The 26497-nt window shown below is 43.0% G+C and overlaps 1 protein-coding gene across 2 annotated transcripts in view; it reads left to right on the forward strand.

Annotated features, from left to right (window-relative positions):
* MPC1 (mitochondrial pyruvate carrier 1) overlaps positions 1-26497 on the forward strand; it is a 45731-nt gene that overhangs the window by 12887 nt on the left and 6347 nt on the right. The window contains exon 3 of one of the 2 annotated variants that reach the window (XM_069769506.1): positions 18658-18754. In XM_069769506.1, coding sequence (XP_069625607.1) covers positions 18658-18754 — 97 coding nt within the window. Of the gene's footprint in view, positions 1-18657; positions 18755-26497 lie in introns of those variants that run through there. The other variant, XM_069769505.1, reaches the window with a different exon arrangement.

Below are 26497 nucleotides of genomic sequence, written 5' to 3' on the forward strand. Positions count from 1 at the left end.
TGAAAAATAAACATTAATTTCATATTAAAATTCAGGCCCTTATTCTTAAAGGGAATCGGTCAGCAGGATTTCACTCCCAAACTATATGCTCATGTAGTTCTTTCAAAGACAATTCCAGCAATACCTATACATGGCCTGTCTGTTCTTCCATTACTGAGAAATCAGCGTTTCAATTGATATGTAAATAAGGCTGAAGAGCTTTTGTAGATCAGAAGACCTTCTGTTCACTGCCCAGCACAGCCTCCTCCTGCTTGACTGACAGGTCTTTTGACAGAAGTCAGACAGCATTGAGGCTATCAGTCAAGGAGGAAGACCTAGTGACCGATGCTTCAAGAAGTTGTCCCTTCAAGAAGTTGTCCACTATATGGACAAGTTCTCATACCCCATACTCGCCTCCCATGCCGGCGCCGCGGTGTTAACATTCGGTCTCCTAGGGCTCCCGTGCCGTTGTAGTGACACATGACGCCGGTGCCCAATCAGCTCTGGCGTCGCTGTCCCCGCCTCCTAATTGAGCATGACGAGGAAGTCCGAGATCAGCTGCTTCAGACTCCCTCTTCATGTTTGATTTGTCTGAAGGCGGGGACAGTGACACCAGTGCTGATTGGGCATCGGCGTCATGTGTCACAACAACCATATGAAAGCCCCGAAACTGCGAGTGCTGACACTGTGGGAAAGGTGACAGCACAAGAGGTGAGTATAAGTTTTATTATTATTTTATGGGGGCCAAATATTTTGATCAATCAGATCTAAAGCCTCATTTTCATAATCGTACAAAAACTGATTTCTCCATAACGGAGGAACGGAAGATCAATGTAAAATGTATTCCTGGACTTGTCTTTGAAAGAGCTACCGTATTTTTCGCTTTATAAGACGCTCCGGATTATAAATCGCACCCCAAATTTTGAGGAGAAAAATAGGATTTTTTTTTAATAAAATGGTGGTGCTTCTTATAATCCATGTGTCTTATTGCTTACTAGGGGTGGTGGCTGTGGTAAAGTGGAGACCCAGGGTCGCTTTTGGAGGAGGAGTGAGTGGGGTGATGCTGCAGGCTGAGATGAAGGGGTGTCCGGCCGTGCTGCTGGTGTCTGGCTCTGCTGCCCGGTGCTCTACTGGTGTCTCCGATGTTGCGGGTGCCCAGACGGCGCTGCCTGATGCTGCTACGGCGGTCTCCGGTGCTTCCGGGGCTCTGCCGGCATTTTGTGAAAGGCCAGAGCCACACCAGTCCCATGGTTTCCTGTGCGGTGGACTCCGGGAAAATGGCCGCCGGGGGAGAGGCGCATGCACAGATGGAGATCTTGGGTGATGAGATTTCAGCGCTGAAATCTCATCTACCAAGATCTCGGTGCCAAGACCTCCACCTGCGCATGCCCCGCCCGGCGGCTATTTTATCTTAGTCCACTGCACAGGAAACCATGGGACTGCCGGGGTGGGCCCCGGCAGCACCAGAGACCGTCGCAACAGCATCGGGCAGCGCCGGCCGCGCACCCGCAGAACCAGAGACACTGGCAGAGCATCGGGCAGCAGTGTCGGACACACGCAGTAGCACCGCCAGACACCCCCGCAGCACTGCCGGGCACCGGAGACACCCACAGAGCACTGGGGAGCAGCTCTGGACACCCCTTCATCCCAGCCTGCAGTAACAGTACCGGTAAGGTACATTCGCATTATTAGACACACTCCCATTTTCCCCCCCAAATATGAGGGGAAAAAAGTGTCTTATAATCCGAAAAATACGGTATATGCTTATATAAATAGTTTGGGGGTGAAATCCTGCTGACAGATTCCCTTTAACCCCTTAATCCTATATGACGTACTATCCCGTCGAGGTGACCTGGGACTTAATTCCCAGTGACGGGATAGTACGTCATATGCAATCGGCCGCGCTCACGGGTGAGCGCGGCCAGGTGTCAGCTGACTATTGCAGCTGACATCCGGCAGTAATTGCCAGGAGCGGTCACGGACCGCCCCCGGCACACTGCGATCAAACATTGCAGCGTTCCGGGGGCATAGGGAAGCATCGTGCAGGGAGGGGGCTCATTGCGGGCTTCCCTGAGACCCTCGGTACAAGGCGATGTGCTCACCTTGTACCGAGCGTCTCCTCCCTGCAGGCCCCGCATCCAAAATGGCCGCGGGGCTACTTCCGGGTCCTGTAGGGAGGAGGCTTACAAGCGTCTGCTCAGAGCAAGCGCCTGTAAGCCTGGAGCAGTGCACGTCAGATCGCTGATCTGACACAGTGCTCTGCAAAGTGTCAGATCAGTGATCTGTCACTATATAGTGATGACCCCCCTGGGACAATGTGATAATGTAAAAAAAAAATAAATTTATAATTTCTAAAAAAAATATTGTTCCCATAAATACATTTCTTTATCTAATAAATAAAAATAAAAGTACACATTTAGCATCGCCGTGTCCATAACAACCCGACCTATAAAACTGTCCCACTAGTTAACCCCTTCAGTGAACACGTTTAAAAAAAAAAAAAAAGGCAAAAAACAACGCTTTATCATACCGCCGAACAAAAAGTGAAATAACACGCGATCAAAAAGACAGATTTAAATAACCATGGTACCGCTGAAAATGTCATCTTGTCCCGCAAAAAGCAAGCCGCCATACAGCATCATCAGCGAAAAAAGTTATAGTCCTCAGAATAAAGCGATGTAAAAATAATTATTTTTTTCTATAAAATAGTTTTTATCGTATAAAAGCGCCAAAACCTAAACAAATGATATAAATGAGGTACCGCTGTAATCGTACTGACCCGAAGAATAAAACTGCTTTATCAATTTTACCAAACGCAGAATGGTATAAACGCCTCCCCCAAAAGAATTTCATGAATAGCTGGTTTTTGGTCATTCTGCCTCACAAAAATTGGAATAAAAAGCGATCAAAAAATGTCACGCACCTGAAAATGTTACCAATAAAAACGACAACTCGTCCCGCAAAAAACAAGACCTCACATGACTCTGTGGACCAAAATATGGAAAAATTATAGCTCTAAAAAATGTGGAGACGCAAAATCTATTTTTTGCAATAAAAAGCGTCTTTTAGTGTGTGACAGCTGCCAATCATAAAAACCCGCTATAAAAGTAAATGAAACCCCCCTTAGTTAGGTAAAAATAATAAAATTAAAAAATATAGTTGTTTCCATTTTCCTATTAGGGTTAGGTCTGGGGTTAGGGTTGGGGCTAAAATTAGTGTTGGGGCTAAAATTAGGGTTGGGGGGGGGGTGTTGGAGTTAGGAGTGTGGTTAGGGTTGGGATTACGGTTAGGGGTGTGGTTGCGATTAGGGTTAGGGGTGTGTTTGGGTTAGGGTTTCAGTGACAATTGGGGGTTTCCACTGTTTAGGCACATCAGGGCTCTCCAAACGCGACATGGCGTCCGATCTCCATTCCAGCCAATTCTGCATTGAAAAAGTAAAGCGGTGCTCCTTCCCTTCCGAGCTCTCCCGTGCGCCCAAACAAGGGTTTAGCCCAACATATGGGGTATCGGCGTACTCAGGACAAATTGGACAACAACTTTTGGGGTCTAATTTCTCTTGTTACCCTTGGGAAAATAAAACTTTGAGGGGCTTAAAAACCATTTTTGTGAGAAAAAATGATTTTTTTTTTTTTATTTTCATGCCTTTGCGCTATAAACTGTAGTGAAACACTTAGGGGTTCAAAATTCTCAAAACACATCTAGATAAGTTCCTTAGGGGGTCTAGTTTCCAATATGGGGTCACTTGTGGGGGGTTCTTCTGTTTAGGTACATCAGGGGCTCTGCAAATGCAATATGATGCCTGCAGACTAATCCATCTAAGTCTGCATTCCAAATGGCGCTCTTTCCCTTCTGAGCTCTGCCATGCGCCCAAACGTTAGTTCCCCCCCACATATAGGGTATCTGCGTACTCAGGACAAATTGGACAACAACTTTTGGGGTCCAATTTCTCCTGTTACCCTTGGGGAAAATACAAAACTGGGGGCTAAAAAATAATTTTTGTGGAAAAAAAAAAAAAAAATTTATTTTCACGGCTCTGCGTTATAAACTGTAATGAAACACTTGGGGGTTCAAAGCTCTCACAACAAATCTAGATAAGTTCCTTAGGGGGTCTACTTTCCAAAATTGTGTCACTTGTGGGGGGTTTGCATTGAAAAGTCAAACGGCGCTCCTTCCCTTCAGAGCTCTGCCATGCGCCCAAACAGCGGTTTACCCCCACATATGGTGTATCGGCGTACTCAGGACAAATTGTACAACAACTCTTGGGGTCCATTTTCTCCTGTTACCCTTGGTAAAATAAAACAAATTGGAGCTAACTTAATTTTTTTGTGAAAGTTAAATGTTCATTTTTTTTAATTTAAACATTCCAAAAATTCCTGTGAAACACCAGAAGGGTTAATAAACTTCTTGAATGTGGTTTTGAGCACCTTGAGGGGCGAAGTTTTTAGAATGGTGTCACACTAGGGTATTTTCTATCATATAGACCCCTCAAAATGACTTCAAATGTGATGTGGTCCCTAAAAATAAAATGGTGTTGTAAAAATGAGAAATTGCTGGTCAACTTTTAACCCATACCCAACTCAACTTATAACTCCATAACAAAAAAAAAATTTGGTTCCAAAATTATGCTGATTAAAAGTAGACATGTTGGAAATGTTACTTAAGTATTTTGTGTGACATATCTCTGTGATTTAAGGGCATAAAAATTCAAAGTTGGAAAATTGCGAAATTTTTAAAAATTTTGGCAAAATTTCCGTTTTTTTTCACAAATAAACGCAGGTAATATCAAAGAAATGTTACCACTATCATGAAGCCCAATATGTCACAAGAGAACAATGTCAGAATCACCAGGATCTGTTGAAGCGTTCCAGAGTTATAACCTCATAAAGGGACAGTGGTCAGAATTGTAAAAATTGGCCCGGTCCATAACGTGCAAACCACCCTCGGGGCTTAAGGGGTTAAAGACTGGTATTTTGTACTCCATCCTTATTGATGGGAGTGCTGGTGTATGATTTGCCAAATTTACGAACAGGCATGTGCCTCTAAATGAACTTGGCACATCTTGCAGCTGCTGTGTGCCCCCAATGAACACCAGCCAAGATCTAACACACATTTTTTTAAAAAAATTTTGATACCATCTTTTTAGTGAAATTTATGACGAATTTGATAGACGCCTTTGGCCACGCCCTGTCCTACCTTAGTTGCGCCCACTTTGCTTTAAAAAAAAAAAAAAAAAAGTTGTACAATTATATCCATGACTGGATAAAAAAAAATCCCGCTAATTTTTTTTTTTTAATCAGTAAGCTCCTGTAAATGTTCCGCAGTGTACACTTAGGCTAAGTTCACACTTTGCATTTTTGCTGCTTTTTTATGCAAATTTTAAGCTGTTTTACAATTAACAGCAACAGCAATGATATTTCAGAAGTCTCATGTACACACACTATTGTTCCTCTCACGGAGTTGGAAAACTGCAGCATGTCACTTCTTTCAGCGTTTTAGCAGGTTTTTGTTTTCACCCATAGAAGGCAATGAGTTAGTGCAAAACACTCAGGTATCAGGTTTTGCTACGTTTTTGGTGCAAAAACCTTAAAGGGAACCTGTCGGCAGGATTGTGCACCATAACCTACAGACAGTGTCAGGTCGGCGCCATTATACTGAATAATGATACCTTGATTGATGAAATCCATCTTGTGGTTGTTGCTTAATCTTTATTTTCAGTTTTGAGCTATGGATATGCTCATACTTCGGGGCAGTCTGTCTGGGGGTCTTCATGTGGTGCTCTGATTATAAATTCATCTCTGTCTTCTGACAGGTGACTGATCTCTCAGACCTGCCCCCTATATTACATACTGAATATATGTATTGGAAAAAAACACATTCAGCAGGCAGGCACCGGTGCAGCATGACCGTATGTATAATGTGTGTTTAAATATTTTATTTGCTGATATAAATAAATTAAGAAAAATAAAGAAGTTCTGTCTCAATATGGTGCCGGTCGTGCCTGCAAGGTAGCATCTATCAGCAGTCCGATAGATTCTAATGCCCAGGCGCTGGTGGAGGCAATTTTTTTTTCTCTAGCAAGATGGCGCTGTCTGCTCCTGCTCAGGCGTGGCCGGTACCATTTTGAGACAGATTTAATTTATTTTTTTTATATTTATTTATTTATACCAGCAAATAAAATAATTAAATACACATTATACATGTGATCATGCTGCAGCCCCGGCACCTGCCTGCTGAAGGTTATTTATTTTTATTTTTTTTCCAATACATATAATATTCAGTATGTAAAAAGGGGGGGCAGGTCAGTGAGGGATCAGTGACCTGTTAGAAGCCATCAGTATGAATTCCTAATCAGGGCACTACATGAAGACCAGAGATGAGCGAATGTTCGGCTCCCTCCTTGTTCAGCAAGCTATAGCGCTTACCGAATAAGCTGCATCGGGAATACCTGGATCGCTCCTCTTGATCAGCTGTTCGGCTCCGTAGCTGCATGTGACGCCGCTGTGTGACAGTCACAGCACGGAGAGCCTGTTTCTTGGTGCTGGGAAAGGTCACAGAACCCCGGCACCTGCGCACTGCAGTACTTTTTTTTTTTTCTGCCCTAAACAGGGCAGATAGGTACGCCTGCGCAGGAGCGCGATGCCGAGTAGACAGTGTGGATGATACAGGGACGCTTCATCCACAAGAACCAAGGAGGAGGGTGACATTGGGAAGATGGAAGGTGCCAGGCCAAGAAGAGTGCCCTCCTCCCCCCGGATCGGACCGCCCCGCAGGTGAGTATAATAAGTTACTTTTCTTCTCTTTCATGTCGGGTGCAGATATACAGCATTATAGAATGCAGTAGATAAGCCCTGAAAGGCGGTGACCGTTACTCGGATCGGCCCAACCTGGTGACAGATTCCCTTTAACCCCTTAACGACCGCCGATACGCCTTTTAACGGCGGCCGCTAAGGGTACTTAAACCACAGCGCCGTTAATTAACGGCGCTGTGGAAAAAGTAAATAGCGCCCCCCAGAGTCCGATTTTCTCCGGGGTCTCGGCTGCCGTGGGTAGCCGAGACCCCATAGAACATGATTCGGGTTGGTTTTTACCGACCCCGCTTTTGCGATCGCCGGTAATTAACCGTTTACCGGCGATCGCAAGAAAAAACACGATTTCTTTTTAACCCCTTTACCCCCAAGGGTGGTTTGCACGTTAATGACCAGGCCAATTTTTACAATTCTGACCACTGTCCCTTTATGAGGTTATAACTCTGGAACGCTTCAATGGATTCCAGTGATTCTGACATTGTTTTCTCGTGACATATTGTACTTCATGACTATGGTAAAAATTCTTTGATAGTACTTGCGTTTATTTGTGAAAAAAACGGAAATTTGGCGAAAATTATGAAAATTTCACAATTTTCCAACTTTGAATTTTTATGCAATTAAATCACAGATATATGTCCCACAAAATACTTAATAAGTAACATTTCCCACATGTTTACTTTACATCAGCACAATTTTGGAACCAAAATTTTTTTTTGTTAGGGAGTTATAAGGGTTAAAAGTTGACCAGCAATTTCTCATTTTTACAACACCATTTTTTTTAGGGACCACATCTCATTTGAAGTCATTTTGAGGGGTCTATATGATAGAAAATACCCAAGTGTGACACCATTTTAAAAACTGCACCCCTCATGGTGCTCAAAACCATATTCAAGAAGTTTATTAACCCTTCTGGTGCTTCACAGGAATTTTTGGAATGTTTAAATAAAAATGAACATTTAACTTTTTTTCACAAAAAATTTAATTCAGCTCCAATTTGTTTTATTTTACCAAGGGTAACAGGAGAAAATGGACCCCAAAAGTTGTTGTACAATTTGTCCTGAGTACGCTGATACCCCATATGTGGGGGTAAACCACTGTTTGGGCCCATGGGAGAGCTCGGAATGGAAGGAGCGCCGTTTGACTTTTCAATGCAAAATTGACAGGAATTGAGATGGGACGCCATGTTGCGTTTGGAGAGCCACTGATGTGCCTAAACATTGAAACCCCCCACAAGTGACACCATTTTGGAAAGTAGACCCCCTAAGGAACTTATCTAGATGTGTGGTGAGCGCTTTGACCCACCAAGGGCTTCACAGAAGTTTATAATGCAGAAAATAAAACAAACATTTTTTTCCCACAAAAATTATTTTTTAGCCCCCAGTTTTGTATTTTCCCGAGGGTAACAGGAGAAATTGGACCCCAAAATTTGTTGTCCAATTTGTCCTGAGTACGCTGATACCCCATATGTGGAGGGAACCACTGTTTGGGCGCATGGGAGGGCTCGGAAGGGAAGGAGTGCCATTTGGAATGCAGACTTAGATGGAATAGTCTGCAGGCGTCACATTGCGTTTGCAGAGCCCCTAATGTACCTAAACAGTAGAAACCCCCCACAAGTGACCCCATATTGGAAACTAGACCCCCCAGGGAACTCATCTAGATGTGTTGGGAGAACTTTGAACCCCCAAGTGTTTCACTACAGTTTATAACGCAGAGCCGTGAAAATAAAAAATCTTTTTTTTTTTTTCCCACAAAAATTATTTTTTAGCCCTTAGTTTGTTTTTTCCCAAGGGTAACAGGAGAAATTGGACCCCAAAAGTTGTTGTCCTATTTGTCCTGAGTACGCTGATACCCCATATGTTGGGGCAAACCCCTGTTTGGGCACACGGGAGAGCTCGGAAGGGAAGGAGCACTGTTTTACTTTTTCAACGCAGAATTGGCTGGAATTGAGATCGGACGCCATGTCGTGTTTGGAGAGCCCCTGATGTGCCTAAACAGTGGAAACCCTCCAATTATAACTGAAGCCCTAATCCAAACACACCCCTAACCCTAATTCCAACGGTAACCCTAACCACACCCCTAACCCTGACACACCCCTAATCCCAACCCTATTCCCAACTGTAAATGTAATCTAAACCCCAACCCTAACTGTAGCCCCAACCCTAACTGTAGCCCCAACCCTAACTGTAGCCCCAACCCTAACTGTAGCCCCAACCCTAACTGTAGCCCCAACCCTAACTGTAGCCCCAACCCTAACTGTAGCCCCAACCCTAACTGTAGCCCCAACCCTAACTGTAGCCCCAACCCTAACTGTAGCCCCAACCCTAACTGTAGCCCCAACCCTAACTGTAGCCCCAACCCTAACTGTAGCCCCAACCCTAACTGTAGCCCCAACCCTAACTGTAGCCCCAACCCTAACTGTAGCCCCAACCCTAACTGTAGCCCCAACCCTAACTGTAGCCCCAACCCTAACTGTAGCCCCAACCCTAACTGTAGCCCCAACCCTAACTGTAGCCCCAACCCTAACTGTAGCCCCAACCCTAACTGTAGCCCCAGCCCTAACGGGAAAATGGATATAAATAAATTTTTAAAATTTTTCCCTAACTAAGGGGGTGATGAAGGGGGGTTTGATTTACTTTTATAGCGGGTTTTTTAGCGGATTTTTATGATTGGCAGCCGTCACACACTGAAAGACGCTTTTTATTGCAAAAAATATTTTTTGCGTTACCACATTTTGAGAGCTATAATTTTTCCATATTTTGGTCCACAGAGTCATGTGAGGTCTTGTTTTTTGCGGGACGAGTTGACGATTTTATTGGTAACATTTTCAGGCACGTGACATTTTTTGATCGCTTTTTATTCCGATTTTTGTGAGGAAGAATGACCAAAAAACAGCTATTCATTAATTTCTTTTGGGGGAGGCGTTTATACCGTTCCGCGTTTGGTAAAATTGATCAAGCAGTTTTATTCTTCGGGTCAGTACGATTACAGCGACACCTCATTTATATCATTTTTTTATGTTTTGGCGCTTTTATACGATAAAAACTATTTTACGGAAAAAATAATTATTTTTGCATCGCTTTATTCTCAGGACTATAACTTTTTTATGTTTTTGCTGATGATGCTGTATGGCGGCTCGTTTTTTGCGGGACAAGATGACGCTTTCAGCGGTACCATGGTTATTTATATCCATCTTTTTGATCGCGTGTTATTCTACTTTTTGTTCGGCGTTATGATAATAAAGCGTTGTTTTTTGCCTCGTTTTTTTTTTTTTTTTCTTACGGTGTTTACTGAAGGGGTTAACTAGTGGGCCAGTTTTATAGGTCGGGCCGTTACGGACGCGGCGATACTAAATATGTGTACTTTTATTGTTTTTGTTTTTTTTATTTAGATAAAGAAATGTATTTATGGGAATAATATTATTTTTTTTTTTTCATTATTTTGTTTTTTTTTTTTATTTATTTTTTTTTTTTACACATTTGAAAATTTTTTTTTTTACTTTGTCCCAGGGGGGGACATCACAGATCAGTGATCTGACAGTTTGCACAGCACTCTGTCAGATCACTGATCTGAGAGCAGTGCAGGCTGCTTCACAGTGCCTGCTCTGAGCAGGCACTGTGAAGCCACCTCCCTCCCTGCAGGACCCGGATCCGCGGCCATCTTGGATCCGGGCCTGGAGCAGGGAGGGAGGGAGGTAAGACCCTCGCAGCAACGCGATCACTTCGCGTTGCTGCGGGGGGCTCAGGGAAGCCCGCAGGGAGCCCCCTCCCTGCGCGGTGCTTCCCTGCACCGCCGGCACATCGCGATCATCTTTGATCGCGGTGTGTCGGGGGTTAATGTGCCGGGGGCGGTCCGTGACCGCTCCTGGCACATAGTGCCGGATGTCAGCTGCGATAGGCAGCTGACACCCGGCCGCGATCGGCGGCGCTCCCCCCGTGAGCGCTGCCGATCGCATATGACGTACTATTGCGTCCTTGGGAAGTAAAGCCCACCCCACATGGACGCAATAGTACGTCTAATGGCAGAAAGGGGTTAATGTCTTTGTCCTCCGATGTGATCGCACATCAGAGGACAGAGAAATGGGGTCCCAGGTAGCCCCCCAATACTTACCTGTCTCCCCCGGTGCTCCTCGTGGCTCCTGATGGGCGCCGCCATCTTTTTCCGGCAAAAAAATGGCGGGCGCAGTGCGTTATTTGGTGCGTTCCGCTAGCCCTAACACCCCTGTTTTGCGATCGCCGGTAATTAACTGTTTACCGGCGACCGCAAAAAAAAAAAAAAAAAGTAATGTGTAATTCTCTGTCCTCTGATGTGATCGCACATCAGAGGACAGAGAAATAGGGGGATTCGGGGACCCTGCCATACTTACCGGTGTCCCTGGGTCCTCCTGCTGCTCCTCCTGGCCGCCGGCGTCTTCATGGCAAAAGAAAATGGCGGGCGCATGCGAAGTGCGCCCGCCATCTGTCGCCATCTGCTGGCCGGCAGGAGAAGAGCAGTTGGGGCTAAAATTAGGGTTAGGCTTCTTTCACACTTATGTCGGTACGGGGCCGTCGCAATGTGTCGGCCTGACATACCGACGCACGTTGTGAAAATTGTGCACAACGTGGGCAGCGGATGTAGTTTTTCAACGCAACCGCTGCCCAATCTATGTCCTGGGGAGGAGGGGGCGGAGTTACGGCCACGCATGTGCGTCAGAAATGGCGGACGCGACGTACAAAAAAAGTTACATTGAACTTTTTTTGTGCCGACGGTCCGCCAAAACACAACTGATCCAGTGCACGATGGACGCGTCGTGTGGCCATCCGTCACGATTCGTTGGCAATACAAGTCTATGGGCAAAGAACGCATCCTGCGGGCACACTTGCAGGATCCGTTTTTTGTCCAATACGACGGATTGCGACGGATGCCAAACGACGCAAGTGTGAAAGTAGCCTTAGCGTTAGGGTTGGGGCTAAAGTTAGGGCTAGGGTTGGGGCTAAAGTTAGGGTTAGAGTTGGGATTAGGGTTAGGGTTTGGATTAGGGTTGGCATTAGGGTTATGCTTGGGATTAGGGTTAGGTTTGGGATTAGGGTTAAGGTTAGGGTTGTGATTAGGGGTGTATTGGGATTAGGGTTAGGTTTGAGGTTAGGGTTGAGATTAGGATTAGGGGTGTGTTGGATTTAGGGTTTTGATTAGGGTTATGGTTAGGGTTGACATTAGGGTTGTTTTGGGGTAAGGGTTGTGATTATCGTTAGGGTTAGTGATTAGGATTATGGATCGGGTTGGGATTAGGGTTAGGGGTGTGTTAGGGTTGGAGCTAGAATTGGGGGGTTTCCACTGTTTAGGTACATCAGGGGGTCTCCAAACACGACAGCCAATTTTGCGCTCAAAAAGTCAAATGGTGCTCCCTCCCTTCTGAGCTCTTCCGTGCGCCCAAACAGTGGGTTACCCCCACATATGGGGCATCAGCGTTCTCTGGATAAATTGGACAACAACTTTTGGGGTCTGATTTCTCTTGTTACCCTTGTGAAAATAAAAACTTGGGGGCTAAAAAATCTTTTTTGTGGGAAAAAAAATATTTTTTATTTTCACGACTCTGCATTCTAAACTTCTGTGAAGCACTTGGGCATTCAAAGTTCTCACCACACATCTAGTTTCCAAAATGGGGTCACTTGTGCGGGGTTTCTACTGTTTAGGCACATCAGGGGCTCTCCAAACACGACATGGCATCCGATCTCAATTCCAGACAATTTTACATTGAAAAAGAAAAACGGCACTCTTTCTCTTCCTAGCTCTGCGGTGCGCCAAAACAGTGGTTTACCCCCATATATTGGGTATCGACGTACTCAGGAGAAATTGCACTACAACTTTTGTCGTCTAATTTCTCCTGTTACCCTTGTGAAAATAAGAATTTGGGGGCAAAAAGATAATTTTTGTGTAAACAAATGCGATTTTTTTATTTTCATGGCTCTACGTTATAAACTTCTGTGAAGCTCTTGGGGGTTCAAAGTGCTCACCACACATCTAGATAAGTTCCTTAAGGGGTCTAGTTTACAAAATGGTGTCACTTGTGGGGGGTTTCCACTGTTTAGGCACATCAGGGGCTCTCCAAACGTGACATGGCGTCCCATCTCAATTCCAGCCAATTCTACATTGAAAAAGTAAAACGGCGCTCCTTGACTTCCAAGTTCTGCGGTGCGCCCAAAAGTGGTTTACCCCCACAGGGTATTGCCGTATTCAGGAGAAATTGCATAACAAAATTTATGGTTACATTTCTGTTTTTACACTTGTGAAAATAAAAAAAATGGTTCTGAATTAAAATGTTTGCAAAAAAAAGTTAAATGTTCATTTTTTCCTTCCACATTGTTTCAGTTCCTGTGAAGCACGTAAAGGGTTAATAAACTTCTTGAATATGGTTTTGAGAACCTTGAGGGGTGTAGTTTTTAGAACGGTGTCACATTTGGGTATTTTCTATCATATGCACCCCTCAAAATGACTTCAAATGTGATGTGGTCCCTAAAAAAAAAATGGTGTTGTGAAAATGAGAAATTGCTGGTCAAATTTTAACCCTTATAACTCCCTAACAAAAAAAATTTTGTTTCCAAAATTGTGCTGATGTAAAGTAGACATGTGGGAAATGTTATTTATTAACTATTTTTCGTGACATATCTCTCTGATTTAAGGGCATAAAAATACAAAGTTTGAAAATTGCAAATTTTCGCCATATTTCCGTTTTTTTCATAAATAATCACAAGTAATATCGAAGAAATGTTACCACTAACATGAAGTACAATATGTCACGAAAAAACAATCTCAGAATCAGCGGGATCCGTTGAAGCATTCCAGAGTTATAACCTCATAAAGTGACAGTGGTCAGAATTGTAAAAATTGGCTCGGTCATTAAGTACCAAATTGGCTCTGTCACTAAGGGGTTAATCTTGAGCCAGCCATACACATTAGATAGCTGTCAGCCATTGATTGTTCATCCAGCAGATATTGGAGACATCTCTCCCTTGAAGGAGCGCTTATTCTGGCGAGTGGCGATCGCTGCTCCTGTGTTCTCTGAGAGCTGCCTCTGAACTCCTGTGCGCTGGCTTGTCATTTGGAGAATGAACAAGTTGTCAGTCTGTATTTGGGCAAGCCTATACTTGTCTCTCCTGACAATCACCTGTCTGTGGCCCCAATACACAATAGAGTGTTCTCGGAATCTGGCGATATCGTCTGGTTCAGACAAGGTTCTTCTATGGTGTGTGGGGGACTTTAAAGTCCATTAGATGTTGGGTTACTTTAACAGGCATTTTATTAAAGCCATCAAAACAGGTAATTAAGCTGAAAAAGGCTTCTGTCTAAACATAAAACCATTCAGATCCCTATAATCAAGCATTTGATGTTGACTATTGATGAGAAATTATTTAGATCGATATTAGTCTAATATCTATATTCGAAAAGGCACTTGGGTGTTTCTCTACGATGCGCTGCAGATAGGTGAGTTTTCTGCTTAGGTCATGTATGGAAATATCTGAATCTGTTCAGGTAGCCACTTTTAGGGCCCATACACTATGTTGTAAAGCCCCAAGTCCCTGTGCACTTTGCTGTGGTCATGATGGAATGTATCACATGCTCAGACTGCAGTGACTATTATTGGAATAATAACCCTGCAAACACAGTGTGACTGTTCAAGGATATCAGGGTGACGCTGCAGTAGGAACAAATCCCACATTCAAATGAAACTGAAGTGTTTGTACCAAGTTATTCGGCTGCCCCCTGCCCTATTGATGGGGGATAACTTTCTGTGATGTGCTCGTCTAAATCTGACTTTCTTGAGAATGAAAGCACATGCTTTACCTCTGTGCCATTCAGACTGCCTTTCTTGGGACCTTTGGTGGTGCCTGCAGTCAGAATCCTTGAACGTTAGTGTTGGAAGGGACCTTCAGGGTCATCTGGTCCTACCCCCTGCTCAATGCAGGATTCACTAAACCATCTCACACAGATGTCTGTCCAACCTCTGTTTAAAGACTTCCATTGAAGGAGAACTCGCAACCTCTCGTGGCAGCCTGTTCCACTCATTGATTACCCTCAAAAAGTTTTTTCTAATACCTAATCTGTATATTCTCCCTTTCAATTTTATTTCATCTCTTGTTTCCATGTGCTAATGAGAATTAGGATGATCACGCTACACAGTTACATCTGTTCAAATATTTGTAGACGGCTATCAAGTTTCCTCTTAGCCTTCTTTTTTGCAAGCTAAACATTCTGCAATGCTTTAACCGCTTCTCGTAGGACATAGGCCGGTTTCACGTTAGCGTTTTGAGGAGCTGCGGACTTCCTCCGTGAAGCCCCGCCCTCGGCCGCTAGCTCCACCTACTTCTGCATGCTGCTTGCGTACCTATCTTTAACATTAGGCACGCAGATAGTGCGGCTGTATGCGGATGCTTCTGCATGGGTCGTTTTGACGATGCGGCGACCAGCGTAGGACACAACTGGTTGCAATTTCTTTTTTTTCTCCGCATCGTCAAAACGACGCAAGCGGAAGCATCCGCATACAGCCGCACGACCTGCGTACCTAATGTTAAAGATAGGTACGCAGGCCGCATGCAGAAGTAGGCGGAGCTAGCGGCAGAGGTACGGCCGAGGGCGGGGCTTCAAGGAGGAAGTCCGCAGCCCTCCGCAGCTCCTCAAAACGCTAGTGTGAAACTAGCCATACTTTGCAGTCTGCTCACTATCCTGGTAGCTCTTCTCTCAACTTGCTCCAGTTTTTCAATGTCTTTGTTCTTTTTCTTTTTCTCTTTTAACCCCTTCACCCCCTGAGCGTTTTTCGGTGTTGCGCTTTAGTTTTTTGCTCCTCTTTCTCGGAATCATAACTTTTTTTAAATTTTCCTTCAATATGTGAGGGCTTATCTTTTGTGGGACGAGTTGTACTTTTGAACGACGCCATTGGTTTTACCATGTCTTTTACTAGAAAAAGGGAAACAAAATTCCAAGTGCGGTGAAATTGCATAAAAAGTGCAATGCCACTCTTGTTTTTTGCTTAAACTGACCTGCCATTATGATTCTCCAGGTCATTACGAATTCATAGACACCAAACATGTCTAGGTTCTTTTTTATCAAAGTGGTGAAAAAAAATTCCAAACTTTGCCACAAAAAAAACATAGTGCAATATTCCGATACCCGTAGCGTCTCCATTTTTCCTGATCTCGGGTCGGGTGAGGGTTTATTTTTTGCGTGCCGAGCTGACATTTTTAATGATACCATTTTGGTGCAGATACAATCTTTTGATCGCCCGTTATTTAATTTTAATGCGATGTTGCGGTGACCAATAACATGTACCGTAATTCTGGTGTTTTGACTTTATCACTACACCGTTTAGCGATCAGGTTAAAGGGAACCTGTCACCTGAATTTGGCTGGACCGGTTTTCGGTCATATGGGCGGAGTTTTCAGGTGTTTGATTCACCCTTTCCTTACCCGCTGGCTGCATGCTGGCCGCAATATGGGATTGAAGCTCATTCTATGTCCTCCGTAGTACACGCCTGCGCAAGGCAAGATTTCCTTGTGCAGGCGTGTACTACGGAGATCATAGAATGAACTTCAATCCAATATTGCGGCCAGCAGGTAAGGAAAGGGTGAATCAAACACCCGAAAACTCCGCCCATATGACCGAAAACCAATCCTGCCAAATTCAGGTGACCGGTTCCCTTTCATCCATCTTTTTTTTCTTTTTTCTTTTTTTTCGATTGGGCGATTGTGAATGCAGTGATACCAAATACGGTATGTCTGTTTGATTTTTTTTTTTTTTTTTATGATTTTATTTTGAATGGGGCAAAAGGCGGGTGATTTGAACTTTTTATATTTTTTTTATATTGTTAAAAACATTTTTCTTTAACTTTTAGCATGCTTCAATAGCCTCCATGAGAGACTAGAATCTGCCACAGCCCGATCGGCTCAGCTACATAGAGGCGATGATCAGTTCTGGAACACTTCTTGGTGTGTATGGTGAATTCACAGGATAGGTAGTAACTTGCTAATTTTTGGAGGCATACACTCAAGACATGGACTTCTTATCTGCATTTGGAACTTTTATCATTTAGAATGGCGTGGCAGTGGGCATGCCTGACTGCCGCTCCATTCATTCTCATTAGGTTTGCCATAAAATGCTGGGCACATTGCTTGGCAGCCCTATATGAATGGATGCGGTCAGGCATCTGCACTACTGCTCTATTTTACCAGGATAAAAGTTTCATGTTCTGCGGACCCCAGCTTTCAGACCCCCAAGACCGGCAAATTATCACTTGTTAGGTGATAACTAGTTTTTACTTGTCAACCCCTTTAAATTTAGGTGTACTAAACTTGCCGAATCATGTGATGGCCAGAGACGCCTTTGTTCTTTTATTTTCATTCAATGGCTTCAAGCATGAAACACAGTGGTGAGTAGATTGAGTGACAGTGCTCAGTTTCCAGCAGCGACTGATCAGCGTTCTTGAAAGCTCACGGGTCTGGATAAGTAGATAATTTTATCACTGACTTTGTTACTCCTGTGCACTAGTACTTAGGTGATAATTAGAAGTCAGAGGACTTTGTCGGGGGGGGCCTGTGGGAATGGTGTATCGATGTTGTTTCTGCTGCAATAATGTGTTTTTTTGTTTTTTTTTGTTTTTTTTCTCATTCCTTGTCTTTCCTACTGCGTCTTATGGATTTCTGAAACAATGGCTGTTAAACCCACAGTACGGTAAGAAAATTTGCAGAGTATTTTTTTTTTTTTTATAGAATTATACTGTCACTGTTGTGTGAGAATTCTGTCATAACTGCACTTAAAAGGGAAGGAAAAAGCCATTTTGCACAAGCTATTTGCAGTATATAGTCCTAAGCTCATTTGGCTCTGAAGCTAACCATAGGTCTGCGCAGCAGTACTAACGTGGCAGTGACGGTGGCCTTCGGAAGGCCACCCATTTGCACTTGGCTGTCACATTAGGTAGAAGAGAAGGGTGATGGATTCCCAAGCAGGATCTCATTGCTTAAGTGCACCTTTAATGAATGGCAGTAGTATTTGAGGTGTTAATAGTAGCAATTGGACCTGTTAGAGGCAGATGCCAGCTTTGTAGCACATCCGTCATGTGTTGTGTGTGTGTGTGGCGCATGAGTGACTCCAGAACCCACTCCACACACCCCAATATAGGCTGCATGGGGCGTTAAGGGGTTAACAGAGGATCATCTATTTAAAATGGTCATCTTTTAGCAAGAGCGGAGACGAACATCAAAGAGCATCTGTCTCACTAGAGAACTTGTTCTGCATTACTGGGACAGTGGGTTCTCTAGCACTACTCGCTTCTGCATTTTGAGGTTTGCGGCACTGATGCCAGGATACCAGTAGGCAGATATTGTGCATATATTCTGGTCCAACTGGATTCTGGGGGTCCAGTAGACCTTTTGTGAACAACATTAGGCCAGGATGAGATGGCCGTATTTCACAGTTTGTATACGGACCACCGTAATCGGGCTGATCGCTGGTCTCTTGATCAGGCTGTAAGTTCACGTCAGGAGACTAACGTAAAGTCTGGGCATGGGATCCATAAGCGGGCCATGAAATACAGTATTAGAGTACACTCACAAAAAGTAGAGATGGTCACCTATGTCCAACACGCGATCCAGACTGATTTGCATCTACTAAAAGTAAACCATGCAGAACTGCATGCGGAAATCGTAGGAGATGTTGATACACAACGTGTCTTTGGAAAAATGTATTCCTTTTCATTCTACTATATATAAACATAATTCTATAATTTTGTAACATGTTGTAGAGTCTGTTCACGGTTGTGCGTAACACTACTAGCTAGTAAAAAATGCTTTTAAGTATGTACTCGTTTATTCTGAATATTCGCTTATTGATATTATGATCTCTATAGCACTTCTGGGGACCAGTCGCAAACTGGGGGCTCCCAATTGCTGCGTTGAATGACATGAAAAAATCACCCGAGATCATTAGTGGCCGTATGACATTTGGTAAGTAGTTTTTTTTTTTTTTCTATGAAGTTGAAATTCTATTTTTTGTTGGAGAAGCAACTCTGAGGCATTTATGTCTAAAATGAAACCGCTTTTGACCGCACTTTGTATATGCTCCATTTCTGGACTTGTACAGTTGAAATTAGACTAGACACATTATGCATGTTTTTCTATATTTGACATGAAATCAGAATAAACCTTTCCCGCTTTAGGTCAATTAGGATTACCATAATTATTAATATTTGACAAATGCCGGAATAATTGGAGAGCGAGAATGTTTTAAGGCATTTTTATAACTACAAAGTCAAAAATTTACATACACTAAGATTACTATGCCTTAAAACAATTCTGGACTGCCCATATAATAATGTCATGTGTTTTTAAGCTTCGTTTTTTGGCAACATCTGAGTTGGAGATACACCTGTGGATGTATTTTAATGCTCACCACACACTGCTTATTTGTGTAGCATCATGGGAAAGTCTAAAGAAATCAGCCAAGATATCAGGAAGAGAATTGTGGACTTGCACAAGCCTAGCTCATCCTTGGGTAAAATTTCAAGTTACCTGATTTGTCTAATTCATCGGTACAAACAAGATGGAAATGTCCAGCCTCATTCCGCTCAGGAAGCAGACACGTTCTGTGTCCCAGAGATGAACGTGCTTTGGTCTGACATGTGCATATCAACCCAAGGACAAAAGCAAAAAAAACATTGTTAAGATGATGGCGGAAGCCGGTAAGATTGTGTCAATGTCCACAGTGAAACAAATACTGTATCAACATGGAATGAAAGGCCACTCTGCCAGGAAGAAACCACTACTGGAAAAGAAATATAACAAAGCCAGATTAATGTTTGCAAATGCACACAGGAACAAAGACCTTAATTTTTGGAGACATATCCTGTGGTCTGATGAAACTAAAATTGAACTTTTTGGGTATAATGACCATTGTTACTTTGTAGGAAAAAGGGAGAAGCTTGGAAGCCTAAGAACACCATCCCAGCTGTGAAACACAGTTGTGGCAGCATCCTGTTGTGGGGCTGTTTTTCTGCAGGACGGACTGTTGCACTTCACAAAATTATTGGCATCATGAGAAAAGAAGATTGTCGCAATACTGAAGCAACATCTCAAGACCTCAGCCAGGAAGTTAAAGCCTGGGCTGAAATGGGTCTTCCAAATGGACAGTGACCCAAAGCATACTGCCAAAAGGGTAACAAAGTGGCTTAAGGATAGCAAAGTAAATGTTTTGGAGTGGCCATCACAAAGCTCTGATCTCAATCCTTTTGAAAATTTATGGGCAAAGCTAATAAGGCAGGTGCGAGCAAGGCAACCTACAAATCTGGATCAGTTACACCAGTTTTGTCAGGAGGAATGGGCCCAATTTCCAACCAAGAATTGTGAGAAGCTTGTGGAAGGTTTATTCTCATTTCATGTCAGGTATTGAGAAAAACATGCATATGTAACTTTTTATGTATCGTATGTAAACTTCTGGTTCCATCTCTATACGATAATCATGTCCTGTTTATCTGAAGACTAAATAAATGTAAATATTTTAATATTGTCTCATAACCAAGATATTCCATGTCGCATCCATTTTCTCGTCCCATTTTTTTCACCTTTTCTAGCGTTGGGGCATCCTTTGTATGAACTGGTGCCTAGAACTGAACTGCATACAGTGGGGCAAAAGAGTATTTAATACATAGACGATTTTGCAAGTTTTCCCACCTACAAAGAATGGAGAGGTCTGTAATTTTTATCATAGGTACACTTCAACTGTGAGAGACAGAATCTTTGAAAAAATAAAACTTGGTATTTGGTACAGAAAGTTTTTGTTTTTTTGCAATCAGAGGTCAGACATTTCCTGTAGTTCTTGACCAAGTTTGCTCACTCTGCAGCAAGGATTGTGTTCTACTCCTCCATACAGATCTTTCATTTTTTTTGTGCTGTCACTGGGCAACATTGAGTTTCAGCTCTGTCCAAAGATTTTCTATTGGGTTCAGGTATGGAGACTGGCTAGACCACTACAGGACCTTGAAATACTTCTTACAAAGCCACTTCTTAGTTGCCCTAGCTGTGTGTTTCAGGTCATTGTTATTCTGGAAGACCCAGCCACGACCCATCTTCAATGCTCTTACTGGGGGAAGCAGGTTGTTGGCCAAAATTTTGCCATACGTGACCCGATCCATTCTGCCTTCAGTATGGGTTGTACTCATCTTACTTTTTCCTCCAAACACAGCGAGTGGAGTTGATGCCAAAAAGTTCTATTTTGGTCTCCTCTGACCACAGGACTTTCTCCCATGCATCTGTATCATCCAGATTGTGACTGGTGAACTTTAAACGGTCCTGGACATGTGCTGGCATGAGTAGGGTGACCTTTCATGCCCTGCAGGGCTCTAATCCATGATGGTGTATTGTGTTACTAATGGTAATGTTTGAGACTGTGGTCCCAGATCTCTTCAGGTCATTGACCAGGTCCTCCCGTATAGTTCTGGGCTAATTTCAGAATCAACCTTGCCTCCACGAGGTGAGATCCTGCATGGAACCCCAGACCGAGGAAGATTGGCAGTCATCTTGTGTTTCTTCCATTTTCTAATAATTGTGCCAACAGTTGTTGCCTTCTTTCCAAGCTGCTTGCCTATTGTCTGTAGCCCATCCCAGCCTTGTGCAGATCTACAGTTTGTCCCTGTGTCCTTAGACAGCACTTTAGTCTTGGCCTTGGAGAAGAGGTTGGAGTGTGATTTTGATTGGACAGGTGTCGTTTATACAGGTAACAAGTTCAAACATGTGCAATAATACAAGTAATGCGTGCAGAGTAGGAGGGATTCTTAATTAGAAACTAACAGGTCTGAGAGAGCAAGAATTCTTGGTGGTTGGTAGGTGATCAAATGCTTATTTAATACAATTTAATTAGTGAAAAATCATGAAATGTGATTTTCTGGTTTTTATTTTTAGATTCTGTCTTTTAGTGGAAGTGTACCTACTGTGATGCAGCGGTAGGACCATATGCAGTGAATCGGCAGTGACCCAAGCAAGTTCAGACAAAAACATAGTAACATAGTTATTAAGGTTGAAGGAAGACTTTAAGTCCATCTAGTTCAACCCATAGCCTAACCTAACATGCCCTAACATGTTGATCCAGAGGAAGGCAAAAAAAAAACATGTGGCAAATAGTAAGCTTCACTTTGGGGAAAAAAATTCCTTCCTGACTCCACATACGGCAATCAGACTAGTTCCCTGGATCAACGCCCTATCAAGGAATCTAGTATATATACCCTGTAACATTATACTTTTCAAGAAAGGTATCCAGTCCCCTCTTAAATTTAAGTAATGAATCACTCATTACAACATCATACGGCAGAGAGTTCCATAGTCTCACTGCTCTTACAGTAAAGAACCCGCGTCTATTATGCTTAAACCTTCTTTCCTCCAGACGTAGAGGATGCCCCCTTGTCCCTGTCTTAGGTCTATGATTAAAAAGATCATCAGAAACGTCTTTGTACTGTCCCCTCATATATTTATGAGGGGACAGCACAGTGGCGCAGTGGTTAGCACTGCAGCCTTGCAGTTCTAATCCCACCCAGGACAACATCTGCAAAGAGTTTGTATGTTCTCTCCGTGTTTGCGTGGGTTTCCTCCGGGCACTCCGGTTTCCTCCCACATTCCAAAGACCTACTGATAGGGATTCGAGATTGTGAGCCCCATCGGGGACAGTGATGATAATGTGTGCAAAACTGTAAAGCGCTGCGGAATATGTTAGCGCTATATAAAAATAAAGATTATTATTATAATAAGATCACCCCGTAGTCTTTGTTTTTCCAAACTAAATAGCCCCAAGTGTAATAACCTATCTTGGTATTGCAGACCCCCCAGTCCTCTAATAACCTTGGTCGCTCTTCTCTGCACCCGCTCTAGTTCAGCTATGTCTTTCTTATACACCGGAGACCAGAACTGTGCACAGTATTCTAAGTGTGGTCGAACTAGTGACTTGTATAGAGGTAAAATTATGTTCTCATGTGCATCTATGCCTCTTTTAATGCATCCCATTATTTTATTTGCCTTTTGTAGCAGCTGCCTGACACTGGCCACTGAATTTAAGTTTGTCATCCACCCATACATCCAGGTCTTTTTCATTGACTGTTTTGCCCAGAGTTTAAGAATTAAGCACATAGTTATTCATCTTATTACTTCTACCCAAGTGCATGACCTTACATTTATCCCAATTAAAGCTCATTTGCCATTTATCAGCCCAAGCTTCTAGTTTACATAAATCATCCTGTAATATAAAATTGTCCTCCTCTGTATTGATTACCCTGCAGAGTTTAGTGTCATCTGCAAATATTGAAATTCTGCTCTGAATGCCCCCTACAAGGTCATTAATAAATATGTTAAAAAGGAAGTGGGCCTAATACTGACCCCTGTGGTACCCCACTGCTAACCGCTACCCAGTCCGAGTGTGCTCCATTAATAATTACCCTTTGTTGCCTATCCCTGAGCCAGCTCTTAACCCACTTACACATATTTTCCCCTATCCCCATTATTCTCATTTTATGTATCAACCTTTTGTGTGTCACCGTATCAAAAGCTTTTGAAAAGTCCATATACACTACGTCCACTCGGTTCCCTTGGTCCAGTCCGGAACTTACCTCTTCATAGACGTTGATCAGATTAGTCTGACATGAACGGTCCCTAGTAAACCCGTGCTAATACTGGGTCATGAGGTTATTCCTCTTCAGATACTCCAGTATAGCATCCCTTAGAATACCCTCCAGGATTTTACCCACAGTAGAGGTTAAGCTTACTGGCCTATAATTACCGAGTTCAGTTTTTGTCCCCTTTTTGAATATTGACACCACATTTGCTATATGCCAGTCCTGTGGTACAGACCGTTATTATGGAGTCTTTAAAGATTAAAAATAATGGTCTATCAATGACTGTACTTAGTTCCTGCAGTACTTGGGGGTGTATCCCATCCGGGCCCGGAGATTTGTCAGTTTTAGTGATTTTTAGACGCCGCCGTACTTCCTGCTGGGTTAAGCAGGTGACATTTAATGGGGAATTTTTATCACTAGTCATTTTGTCTGCCATGGGATTTTCTTGTGTAAATACTGATGAAAAAAAGTCATTTAGCATATTGGCTTTTTCCTCATCCACCATTTCACCCAGACTATTTTTAAGGAGGCCAACACTATCATTTTTTAGTTTCTTACTATTTACGTAGTTAAAGAATATTTTGGGATTATTTTTACTCTCTCTGGCACTTAGTCTCCCTGTCTCAATCTTTGCTGCCTTGATTTGCTTTTTACAGAATTTATTTAATTTTTTGTATTTATTTAATGCCTCATCACTACAGACTTCCTTTAATTCTCTAAATGCTTTCTTTTTGTCACTAATTGCGCCCCTTACAGCTCTATTTAGCCATATTGGTTTCCTCCTATTTCTAGTATGTTTATTCCCATATGGTATATACTGTGCACAGGTCCTATCCAGGATGCTAATAAACATCTCCCATTTCCTTTATTGTGTTACTTCAGAGTCATTTAGCAATACATAGTAAACGGCATCTTCATCCAGGCCAAAGGAAAATATACAGTACAGGGCTTCTTCATAGTCCATCAGAAATACACAGTAACCGGCTGTACCTTTGCAGTCCCTACACAGGCCAGACTTGCATTTGTCCAGTTTCCCTGGGGTGACCGCCCGCCGATACCAAGTCTCTACTCACGCCATGCACCACACGCTATCCTCCGGATGGTAGCCTGGCAACACAAGACAGCCTGGGACACAGGGTGTCCGTTCCTTTTGCCCATGTGTTGCTCCCCACACCAAGAGCTCTGCAGACAACTTCTCTGTCTGTTTCCAAACCAACACTGACACACCTCCCCCTCTACTACTGGGCTTTTAATCAGTCACTGTTTTTCTTATTACAGCCACACCTTTGTCTGCAGTATGCTCTCATGGCCTCACTACACTTCCATGCACATTCTGGAGCGCACATACAGCGCCCCCTAGCTGTAATGGGTCACTGCCTCACATTACGATAAAAATTACAGACCTCTCCATTCTTTGTAGTTCGTAAAACTTGCAAAATAGGACAACGTATGAAATACTTTTTTTCCCCGCTGTATTTCAGATAAGGTCACACTAACACTTTGTAAGATGGTTGTTATTATGTCCCTGTCCTGTGATTCCCAATATACTGCTGGCCTTAGAAGCTGCTGATTGACATTGCATGCTGATATGTAGTCTGTGATCTACAAACACACTCAGATCCTTCCTTACAAGTGACTCTCCTAGTATTACTCCCTCTAGAACAAATATGTGCCCTGAGATTAGTGCCCAGATGCATATCTTAGCAAATGATGTTCAATGTGGAGTAATGCAAAGTGGATGCTCAAACATTCAGTGTATCCAATTTAGCCTGTAACTTGGCAACATATTCCATAGACTGCACTGTACTGCATGGTTGTGGTGTCAAGTGCAAACATTAGAAACAACACTTATTCCCACCTTCTATATCACTGATAAATAAGTTGAATCATTGCAGACTCTGCACTGAACTTTGGGATATACTACATAACGGGGGGATCATTTAAATTTACGTCATTCACCACAACTCTCCGGGTATGGTCTTTGAGCCAGTTTTTGATCACAATTACAAACCTTACTTTCTAATCCTGTAGACCAGTGTTCCCCCAACCGCTCCCGCCTTGAGACCCACATTCAGCACTGATAGGGTCAGGAGTCACATCCAGACACCCATTTCCCATAGTAATCACTCTGAGGCAGTTTACCAAGGTTACCAGCTAACCCCATTCAATATTTGTGCCTCAAGTGCTCTCACCACATTGTCACATCTAGCTCTAAGCACCTCTTCTGACGAGTAGTATCAACCTATCTCCAGTTTACCATACTAAAATTATCTCTAAACCACCAAGGACAGCACATGTGCATCCAGATGTACTTTTTTGTGTTTAGCTATTTAGAAAAGTCTGGAGACCTACTCTTATGAGTTCGCTAAACCTAGTGTTAAAATATCAAGCTGGCGCATTCAAAAGCCATATCAATGTGTGTTTTTTTTTTTTTTTTTAAACCACCTCAAGCTATCCCGTTTTGGTTGTTGGACACCTGGTATTTGTCAAACTTGGTGGGCGTGTTTGTCTTCACTGTTTTGTACACGTGGATCTCCCTAGCCACTGACCTAATCCTCCACCACCACCTCTCCTTAGTTCAAGTATTCTGTCTCTCGTTCTAGAATTTTCTGCCCCTGAAAAGCAATTCTCCTGCACTCTAGAAACCAGAATCATTCTACTCTACACCAAGATAATAAAAGGACTCAGTCAGTAGGATCTACCCTCCTAAGCGGTCTACATGCAGGTCATAGAAAGTGTAATAAACCTATGCCATATATCTGCCATTTGATGTCTTAAGAAAAATGTGGCTTTCTCTGGAATATGTGAATGAGCTGTTAAGATCTATGATCCAGTCATAGATCTCCCTGAGATTCTCCCTCCAGTACATATTTTAAATGAAAGGGGAAGTTACCAGTGTGATGGAGAGCAGACTGTCAGTCATTATGTCTCACACTGATAACACCCTCTTTAATGTAAAATAATCTCTGGAGACAGATTCTCATCAGTGTCCGGCCCATAAATCTAAATCGCTCGTTTATGTGTAAGAAAAACATGAACTTCTCTGGACTAAGACATCGGATATCGCCGATATCAAGGTATTGTAGTTTTGTTTATT

Source organism: Ranitomeya imitator, chromosome 5, assembly GCF_032444005.1.
Source record: "Ranitomeya imitator isolate aRanImi1 chromosome 5, aRanImi1.pri, whole genome shotgun sequence".
Lineage (NCBI taxonomy): Eukaryota > Metazoa > Chordata > Amphibia > Anura > Dendrobatidae > Ranitomeya > Ranitomeya imitator.